Source organism: Uloborus diversus, chromosome 7, assembly GCF_026930045.1.
Source record: "Uloborus diversus isolate 005 chromosome 7, Udiv.v.3.1, whole genome shotgun sequence".
NCBI classification, from domain to species: domain Eukaryota; kingdom Metazoa; phylum Arthropoda; class Arachnida; order Araneae; family Uloboridae; genus Uloborus; species Uloborus diversus.
In genome coordinates, this window is record NC_072737.1 from 5315786 (window position 1) to 5326522 (window position 10737).

The following is a 10737-nucleotide window of genomic DNA, read 5'->3' on the forward strand; positions in this document are numbered from 1 at the left end:
TTTAGCGCTGCGATGGGAGAAATGTCTGAACCGGTGTGGTGGCTATGTGGAGAAATAATGTAAGGTACGTAGTACACTACGTATATTTGTAAATACCTGTATGTACCTGTTTTTGGCAAATAATAACTAGGCACAAAGACTTTGATTTGCCTTCGTATTTTTACTTTTATATTCTACGTACATAATATTTTTCAAGAAGTGTTTCAGCATATTTGCTGAAATATTTGTGAAAAAATAACGTAAAAGCATCCGTGTTTTGAATAGTCACCTGCTTCAAGTCTGCTTTTCGTTTTTCCAGGGGACTAGAGGTCGTGAAGTGAAGCAGCTGCACTTCACCCGGTGGCCGGACTTTGGCTGCCCAGAAAGTCCGGAAGAGTTGCTCAACTTTGTCAGGGCTGTACGAGATCACTTGCCCCGGACGCAACCTGGACCCATCATTGTCCATTGCAGGTAAGTTGGAGGTGTGGCTACTTTTCGAAGGTATAACATAAACCATAAATCTTTAGTGTATTAGATGGAGGTAAAATGACTCCCTTTCAGTTTTTCAGGGTTGATAAAGACAGGACTTTTATCAAATCTGGTTTCAGTGCTGGCGTCGGTCAAAAAATCTGATTTAAATTCTGAAAGGACTTTTTTTCTTATATTTTTTTAAGTCATGACTTGGCGTTGGTCGAAAACTTCGATTAAGTGCTAAGAGATCTTACCTTTTTTTTTTTTTGAGCAATCACGATTGTTTATTGCTTTTATTTGACTGTTTTAATGTGCTATGATTTTATTTTCCCGCCAGCACCCTCTGCAGCATCACCGTCGACCGGCTCCTCCCGATGCTGCTCCTCTTGCGAAAACCGTCTCCAGGTTGCGTCCATATCCTGCACTTACACGCATACATACACACACACACAAACATATACACACATACATACGCCTACACACACAAACACATACACATACAGACACCTACGCATACACACACACTCATGCCTGAACACAGACACAAACACATGCCTACACACATACTCCTTCCCCCCCCCCCACGCACGCAAACACTCATACACACAATTACACGCACACTCATACCTGCACACAGACATAAACACACATGCCTACACACATACCCCCACCCACACACACATAAACACACACGCCTACATACACACGCACACTCGTGATTGCGAAAAACATAATTTGAATTCAAGAGGTCAAAATTCAAATTAATTTTTTTTTCTTTTTTAAATGTTATTTTTAAAATCATGTTTTTTATCAATCCTGGTTTCAGTGCTGGCGTCGGTCGAACGGGCACCTTCATCGCAGTGGATCGCATTGCACAAGAACTGCAGGACACAAATTATATAGATGTCTACGGGACTGTGATGGATCTCAGGCAGCACAGGACGAACATGGTGCAAACAGAGGTAAGATCCCAGAGCTGACATCACATAGAGATAGCGATAGGTTGCTTCAAAATCAATGATACGAGTTTTAGTTTCAGTGCCGCGAGTTGATCTCAGATTGATCATACTAAGAAATAAGAGTGCGGCGTACAGTTAAAACAGGAAAAATAATTTCAGTGCTGCAAAGTTCATGATCTTACTTTCAAAATATTCAAAAGAATCTTCTAAATTCCACGTTGTTCTTCACACGGTCGGTCATTTTGACTCGATACTTATGTATTCTTCCGCAGTCAGGACAGGTTATGGCTTCTAAAGGCTGAACTTTGATAGGTAGTTCGCTACATTTTATCTAACGAACTATTACTATAAGGAACGTTTTGTTAAAAACAGCAAATGATGAAATATTATAAATAATTTCAACTATTCCGCTGAAGTTAAATATACACATGAAAAGTAATTTTGTTAAAATTTGAGCGCTCTAAAATTTTAGATTTAAAACATTGGGTAATCGATGAAACAAAAGGTTTCATGTAAACATGAGAAAAGCTCGGCTAAGATCTGTCACTTTTCTTCGCTGACACGTGACAGATCTTCGTATTCACTTTAATGAAACAGATCATCAATGATCGTTGTTCAAAGTATGTGAATTCGAGTTACGCAGTACTTGTTTCTCCAAAAAAACTGATAAATAACATTCGACTCTACTGAAATTCTGGAGAGTGACGGATGGTAATAATTAAATAAAAACTTGTTTTATGCTGGCCTCAAGGAAACAACTCTGTCGCTGGTCTATGACACAAAAGGTAGTTTCCAAAACTAAGGGTATTTACCACTTTAAGCTGCGATGAACTTAACCACTAAAATTAGAACCAACCGATCAAACAACCGATCTTGAATCTGGTCTGTTAAATACTTCTTTCACCTACAAAGGTTAAAGTCATCTACGAGACATTAAATTATCGCTGATTAGAAAAAAACAACTTTCATATTATAAAATGTGTCATCCCCAAAATTTTAATATTTTCATGATTAACATGACAGAATTTCCATATGTTGGCCGGGGAGAGGGAGTTGGACTAAAAATCGGAAGTTTCCGAGTTAGACAGATGGTACGGCCAAATACTACCGAGTATACGCGAATTACGCGCTCATTAAATCCGTATGTCGGAATGTCCTGTGATCTGTATTAGCAGTTACTAAGGGTACAGAGATTCCGGAGCCTTCGAGAATGTCCTGTGGTCCGTCTTAGAACGAGGACAAAGCAAAAAGTCTTTGCGCCTATTTTTTATTTGCCAAAAAAAAAAAAAGATACATACAGGTATTTACAAATATACGTGGTAAACTATGCCACTTATACTATTTCTCCACATAGTCACCAACCGGTTCAGACATTTGTCCCATCGCAGCACTAAAATAGAGATCCTCCTGTGGTAGAATTCTTCCAGCTGCATGTGGAAGTTCCGTTGGCCCTCATTCTTGGCTTCTTCGTCACACGTGAATCTCTGTCCTGCCAGAAATTTCTTCAGTTGAGCGAAAACGTGAAAATAACTAGGGCAAGGTCTGGACTGTAGGTGCCCCTGTGAATTGCTATGGGCTTTTGTTCGCTGCTCCATACAAAACGAATAACACTTCGATGCTCATAAGCTGTGGACGTCTGAAGAACCACCGCCATCTTAAATGACAGGTAGCAGCTCCGCTCTTCCGAACAAAAAACAGATACGGCTGGTACGGTTCAAGGAACTGTCACTGCTGGGAATGTATATGCTTGCTTTGTATTCACAGCCGTATTTTGGCTAAAATAAAACAGGCGCAACGACTTTTTGATTTGCCCTCGTAATGGGCACAGAGTTTCCTGAGCCTTCCTGCCTCCCTTCAGAACTATATGCCTAAATTATGGAGATGGTGCTGCACTCCGTCGGGGCTAAGCCGGACTGCATTGCACTAGTGGGCCTCACTTTCGCAGGAGCTGCTCCGTTATGCCTCAAATCCTTGCTCGCTACGCGTGAAAGGGGCTTATGTACCCAAGTGGCATTAACAACAACATTTTATGTAAAAATTGATCACATAAGCTTTGCGCTAAAATATGATTGAAGTGTTAAAAAAATGAAAATAAAGCACAAATTGCAGAGAAAAAGCTATCAATTAGTGCTTTATTTACCTTGTTTTTTCATTTCAGAAACATTCTATGTATTCCTAATACTTGCGTCAAACACCAAAATTTACCTTATTTGCAGATTCGGTTGTTTTTTAAATTTCAGACTTAAGATCATATCTTATGGTATCAGGATGATAAAATTTTGCTACAATTACGCTGCCCGTGGAAATTAGTAGGATTAATACAGTGGCGATAGAAATACAGGGGGGGGGGGCAATTAAACGGCCTTACTTTAAAGTTGTCAGATGATGAAATTATTTGCTCAGAAATTAAAGAAATTTTGTAAGCAACATAATCAAGGGATGGGAATTTGAGAGAATAAAAAATTATTTTATAATTTCGCAGTAAGAGGTCCCATTTTTATGAGTTACACATTTGCTACACATTTAAGATGGTTTTAAAACAAATCTTGCCTCAAAACGAATGCAATATAACGGTTATCATTTTCGTCCACCTTGTAATCGTGAGATAGCATATTCCACAGCAGTGGTGCCCACCTGGGAGGGAGGCATGGCGCAAACTGCGCCATTTAAATTTTTTCTTTTGAGGGTCTGTTTTGAGGGTTATTATACCCTATTGGGGGTCTTCTCGATACTTAGGGGGGTGCGCCCTTGCTCTTATGCATTGCTCTTATGTCGGCTGTTCTGCAGCGACAGCAGTGTCCTGTCGAAAATGATGTGCGAAAGCTGTTTGAATGTTGCATTTGAGATCAGGTAAAGTTCTAGGACTATCACGATTTACGAGATGTTTCAAATCCCTCCAAAGCTAAAAGTCAAGTGAATCGAAGTTTGATGATCGATGTATCACATTAAAAACGCTCTCTGGCGGCAAAATAGGGCACTTTTTTTATTATTATTCATTTAATGAAATTTTCATTCCTTCATTAAGTTGTACACAAAATTTCGAAAATTTTTGAGCAGTAGTTTCGTCGCAAGGAAACTTTCAAGTACAGTTGTTTATTATTGACACACTGTATTATGTTAATTACAACACTCTTTAAGTCATCACTACAAATTCTTATTGATACAAATATATATATCCCCGTTTTATCTCCCTCTAGGACCAGTACGTCTACATCCACAGGTGTGTGCTGCAGTTGTTGCTGGAAAGAAATAAACCGGTCGGTGATAAGTACGAAGGTAACAATTTTTTTTATTATGTTTAATACAACACTCCACCATTCCCTAGTCGGAAGATTCGGTTTATGGTAAAACATCGATGATCGGAGTACCGATTAATCGAAACACCGATTAATCGTAAATAAGGAAATCTTCAAAATCCTCAAAACATGTACAATTTGCTAGTATATGTCGAAGTGGTACAAGAAATTGTTGGACTTTTCTAAAATTTCATTCCTACTTTAATCTTAACTAATTAAGCCAGTCAGATCCTTATAAGACGTTTGCCACAGTACAGACTGTTCCGAAAGTGGGCTCTAATTTTCAATATTTTGTTAGTCTTGGTTGAACGTTTGTCATACACAGTTACATTAAAGCCTAAGAGTCATAAACATCAGCAGAACACTATCCGTGTCCTGACACAGATGCATTCTGCGCCCTGTTCAAGCAGATACTTTGAGGAATTTGGGGATTCGGAGAGTTGTTTGACCGAAAAACATCTGCGAGAACATAGCTCAGAATCAGGGCCGGATTTAGGAGCGGGCGTGCGGGGCTACTGCCCCGGGACCTCCACAACAAAGGGCCCCCACAATAAATTTTTTACTAAATATCCTAACTTTCACGGGTCGAAAATGTCAGATATATACATATATATCAAAATATTCTGATATATATCAAAGTATCGGATATTTTCGAAAATATGATGATCTTTTCGAACCCTGATTAGGGGCCCCCACTCCTTCATTGCCCCGGGGCCTCCACACTTCCAAATCCGGCCCTGCTCAGAATTCACTAGTGTCCCGACATGGATGGTGCTCCGCCGATGTTTAGGACTCTTAAGACTTCAATGTGTCTGTTTACAAACCTTCAACCATAAGTAGCATGTCGCACCCCGGCAAGGAAAACGGCGCAACTCAAAATTTTCAAAAAACGTACTCAATATTGATTTAAAGTCTAAATTTAACGCTCTTTCTTGCCGTAAAACACGCGAAAATTTAGCTTACATGCCTGCTGCGTGGTGGCGTATAAACGATAAAATCAATCGATATATTCAAACGATATCATCATTAAAATTTCATGGTTAAAAAGAAATACTTTAAAACGACTATTGCGTAAAATCTTGATTTTCTTCGATGCTGATTTTTTGAGTTTTTTTTTTCTTTTTCTTTTTTTCCCCTTTGTGAGGGGCATATGGTAAATATGAAAGGCAGTACGTACACTTTCAGACCACTCAGGTCATAAATTAATAGGTACTAAACTATCCATTCACGTTTCTGGGTTTAAACTCGTTTTAAAAGCGTCAGGATCTTATTTTCTGATTTCAATTTGACTTCAAAATTGCGTTTAATGAACGTCACTTTACTACTTACCGAGCTGCTGATGATTATCCCTGCTCTTCACTTCCGAAAAACCTCGTGTTTCGAGCAAGGAGTTCACGTTAGCTATGCGATACACTAATGGTGAAAAACTCGCTTAATATCCATTTTGCGAAAGTCAATTCCTCCACTGTAATAAGGTTTTTAGTTCCCTATCTTTACTCAGTTCGATTCATTTCACTCCGCGGGATTCAGTGCCAACTGTCATTCTGTTCACTTCGAAGGTTTGCAAAAGATATCTCAACCATTGAGAAGAGATGAAACGAGGGAGTGAAGACTTTCATCATGAAGGAAATACCCCAAGTCATGTGATAGATTTTAAAGAGAAGCATTGGAAGAAATCAAGTTTCCTTCTCTAGTTTCACGCAAAACGCGTCAATCATGCGTCGTTGTTTGGTCACGTGACTTGATCCAAACTTTTGCTTAGTCAATGATTGGACTTGCTTCCCTCTATTTATAATAATTCCTACTCTAAGATCTCAACTGACGACAAGTTCACAGGCTGTAACCCTAGATGAAGTACCACTATACGCACAACTCCATAGCGACAGCCACTGACGGTCATTAAAAGTGTGGAAAAAGCGTAGCATACGAGGATGAAAGCATCTTATCAGGCTACGGCAAAAGTCGTTTGCTAAATCGCACGCATACGCTTTTTGGACGTTTGCCAATCTACTAGAAAGGCTGGGTTGCCCATGGAACCGGTTTTTCTTTGTATATTTAGTTAATACTACATCTATAGCTGTAACCAAAAGAACTGATGAACTGGTTCACAAGAAGGGAAGTGAATTCGATTGAGTAGAGTGAGATTAATGTCCCTGGTTTCTCATGGCGTTAAAACTGTGTGCAATCTTGATTTTTGAATCAGGGTTTGTCCATAAATAATGTCACGCTTTAAGGGGAAGGAGGTTTTATAAAATTGTGACAGTCTGAGATTCAGACAAGGGTGAGGGAGGTGGTAAGAAGCAGAACCCGATTATCCTGACATTGGACATGGGGCACATTTCTATTTCCGCGTTCCCCTAGGGCCTGACTAAGATTTTTGAACACACGGGGCACAAAATTCATTTTGTGCCCCCCCCCCATTCCTTCTTTTTTTTTAAATGTTGAAGCCATAAAATATTTCGATACTTGCATTTTTACACAACCATACTAAATTTGGTGGTACCTCATATCACAATGTAATATATACATTTAAAACGTAGAAGAGATATATTATATCTACATAGTATAAAATGAAGTCCCCAAAAAGCGTCTGTGTGTTTGAACTCGCAAAACTCGAGAACTACCCGACCTATTTCGCTGAAATTTTCACAGTTTGTTCCTTTGAGTCCTGAGAAGGTTTGCAGACCAGTTCGAATTAAATTCGATGAATAGTTCTTTTTTTATTCCAATTTAGGCCCAAATTTCACATAAATTATCAAATATGGGGGTGAAAAATTACTTGCACATATTAATATCACATATCATTAGAAAGGGTAGAATTTTCCGCGTTCTACGCAATTTGTTTCAATGCTCTAACTTTATTACGGTGGGAGCAGTTTGCGTTTTTAGCTCGAATTTTTTTAGGCTTCGCTGAAATTTAGGTACTACTTTCTTCATTAAAAAATCAATAAAAAATGAAGGAATTGCCCCACAGCTTTCTTTTTGACACCATTGGAAAAAGTGACCTTTTTTACTCTAGATCTAACTCGACCTATGGTCGAAATAATAAGCTTTCATCTCGAAAGGAAAAAAAGTTACAAGCCTTTTTAAATCAAGTTTAAGAAATCTCGATTCATTCAAATTGTGAACCATTTTCTTTCGCATTTCGATTCCTTAAACTTATTTTATTTTGTGTTTCCATGGTTACGCATTTTAAATCCATCTTTCTGGATTTAATTTCTCAAAAGTATTTTAATATCTGTCGTCATTTTTTGGAAGGGAAATCATGAGGGTTTTCTTTATTTATTTTTTTACGCCTGATTGTTGAATATACTTCACTTGACACAATTTTTATTTTCAAGGTAGACCGGGCAAAGCCGGGCAACGCAGCTAGTTATACGATAAATAAATAAAATGTGGTTAAACTTTGCCCATTGCAGTAAACTTTAAATACCAAAACTATCTATGATATAACTTTTAATTGTAAATACAGACCAAATTTTGAGTGGTTTTCTGATTTGCAAAGAGATTACATTTTTAAAAAGAATTTTTTCTATCAACAAATCGATTTTTTTAATTGTTTTGCATTTGCAAAACTATCAGTGATATCATTGTACTCTAGATTCTGAGTGAAATCATTATTTAATTAGCATGATAAATTAAGGGGATTTGGGGCCCCCCTGAAATCTAAGAGGAGTGGCCTGTGCCCCACATGTCCCTCCGGTAATCAGGCTCTGATAAGAAGTGTCACATGCCAGAGTTTAGTTGAAACAAAAGCGTGTTTTTATAAAAAAAAAAAAAAAAAATACTGCCATGGGCAAGTATATCGCAGTAACTGAAAATTTTCCATTTTTTCCCCTCTCTTTTGCACATTTTTGTCTTCCATTGTATGTTAACGTTAGCTTTTTTGTACAAACTTGCTTACTTAGTTTCCACTAAAAATATAGCACGCAAAAGAGTAAATCCATCATTTCCCAATTAGAATTCAAAATGCGTTTCTTCAAACATCTCAAAGGCTTCTTTCTGCAGATACTGCCGTTTACCTGCCCACTGCAGAATAAGCTCATGCAATCAGCGGGACTGTGACAAGGTAAGGAGAAAGGAGTAAGATGAAGTGTGACACATTGACAAAGTGGGGGAGGTGATCGAATATGTCGGAAATAAGTCTGACATCATTTATAACATCCCCTTCGTCTGTAGTAAACTTTTTTTCTCTTTTTCTTTTCAGATGTGATATACTCTAACATTGGAGCTCACGTGTCTGGAGTCTAAACACTTCTTTGTATATTTTTAGTTTACTGGGCGGTGAATCCGCCATGAAAGCATCTAGTCGCAATGCAATCTCTTCGGTAAGAGGAACTCTTATCGGTTGATTTTTCTTACTCTGTGATCTTTATTGTAGTCTGACCAAGAAAACTCAGACTAATCAAATCTTCAGAACTTCAAATCTGTACTGAAAATACGAAGAAAAGACGAGGATGGATTTTGAGTTAGGATCTGATTTGTATTGCAGTCGATCAAAGAAAAGTTTTTGAAAACTATACATTTTATTCTCAGTATATTTTTACATTCCTAAATATATGAGACATGGATAGCTGCAGACTTATATTTCAACTTTTATGTATCATTGATTTTCAAATTGGGGGTAGTAGAAAATTTTCAACTCGAAAAAGATATCGCGAAAAAGCGATAGAAATAATTAGTTGTATATATTCCAACTTAATGAAAATCCAACAACCCCAATATCATCGCAAAGAAATAAATAACTGTGCAGGTCATAAAAATCCTTCCTGATAATAATTAAGTATTCTCATTTTTCAATAAAATATTAAAAAGATATTGTATAAAATCTTTTCGAAAGCTTGGTCTTTCAAAAGTAGTTAATAGTCCACATGGGTGGCTATCCCTCCCAAGAAGTTCAATAGCGCAAATTCCGCTCCAAAAAATTTTTCAACTCTCCTTCCCTTGTATATTTTTTACTTTCTAGCTCTTTTTTTTTATTTTATTCATTTTTTAATGTGTTTTATTTATTTATTCTTTTAAATACTTTGATTGAGTTATTTATTTATTGTTAATTATTGCTATCATTATTATTATTTTATTAGAAAAGTTCTGTGCAACGTCAGTGACACACACAAACTAAATAAATAAATGAAATAAAATGTAAACAGAATGAAATAAATAAAATTAATTAAACTGAAAATAAATCAATAAATAAATTTAAATAAATAAATAAACAAAATCCCTCCCCCCAAAAAATTTTGATGGCGCAACTTGCGTCATAGTCATTCTCTCCCCCCCCCCCTCCTCCTGTGGGCACCCCTCTAATCCACAGTTCTTATATCAAAAACTCAAAAACCCTAAAAAGTATCTATATGGAAAGAGGATGAATCAGAAGAGCTGTGACACCGAAAAAACACCTTTACAGAGATGTAACTTTGAAATGCCAACTTCGGGAGTTTAACTGAGTGTTACTATGAACAAATAGCCATTCGCCTTTTGTTATTTTCACGCATATTTTTTATCGTTTATACTTGCATATTTGAAGCTTGGTTTATGGAGCATGCGATATTGGACATGTGAATTGAAGAAATATGTACATATTCATTTTGTGAATAAAATATTTATTGTTAACAAAGTTCCATAGTTTGTTCTTTTTAATATTGAAAAAAAAATCTCCACATTATAAGGAGGTTATTTTGAGCGTAACGTGATAAAATTAAAGAAACATCAATGAGCACAAATAAAAGGTTACTAGACATTTCCTCTCAGTTTGTCAAGTGACCCAGAAGTGCCAATTCATGCGATAAATTCCCTCCAGCTTCCACCAATACTCCCCACCTCAGCAGGAAAGAGCTGCTTACTCCGGAAGTTCTTAATATAAAAATTTGATTCTTCTCGCGACTCATCTGTGAGTCATCGATTTCATATAATTGCAGCGTCTCATTTTTTTAAGCAGTGACAATGCGAGACCACACTCAGCGACGACAATGCAAAATCATATAGCAACTCATTTTTGGGAGCTACACCAAGCGCCTTACGTTCCTGATCTC

General features: G+C 37.3%; 1 protein-coding gene across 1 annotated transcript in view; it reads left to right on the plus strand.

Moving 5' to 3' along the window:
- The window catches only part of LOC129226195 (tyrosine-protein phosphatase 10D-like), a 60897-nt gene extending 51793 nt beyond the window's left edge, over positions 1–9104 (plus strand). Inside the window, exons 13-16 of the mRNA XM_054860795.1 lie at positions 299–450; positions 1277–1412; positions 4607–4685; positions 8913–9104. Coding sequence (XP_054716770.1) covers positions 299–450; positions 1277–1412; positions 4607–4685; positions 8913–8956 — 411 coding nt within the window. The 3' untranslated portion in view covers positions 8957–9104. The remainder of the gene's footprint in view (positions 1–298; positions 451–1276; positions 1413–4606; positions 4686–8912) is intronic.
- Positions 9105–10737: the final 1633 nt, after the last annotated feature.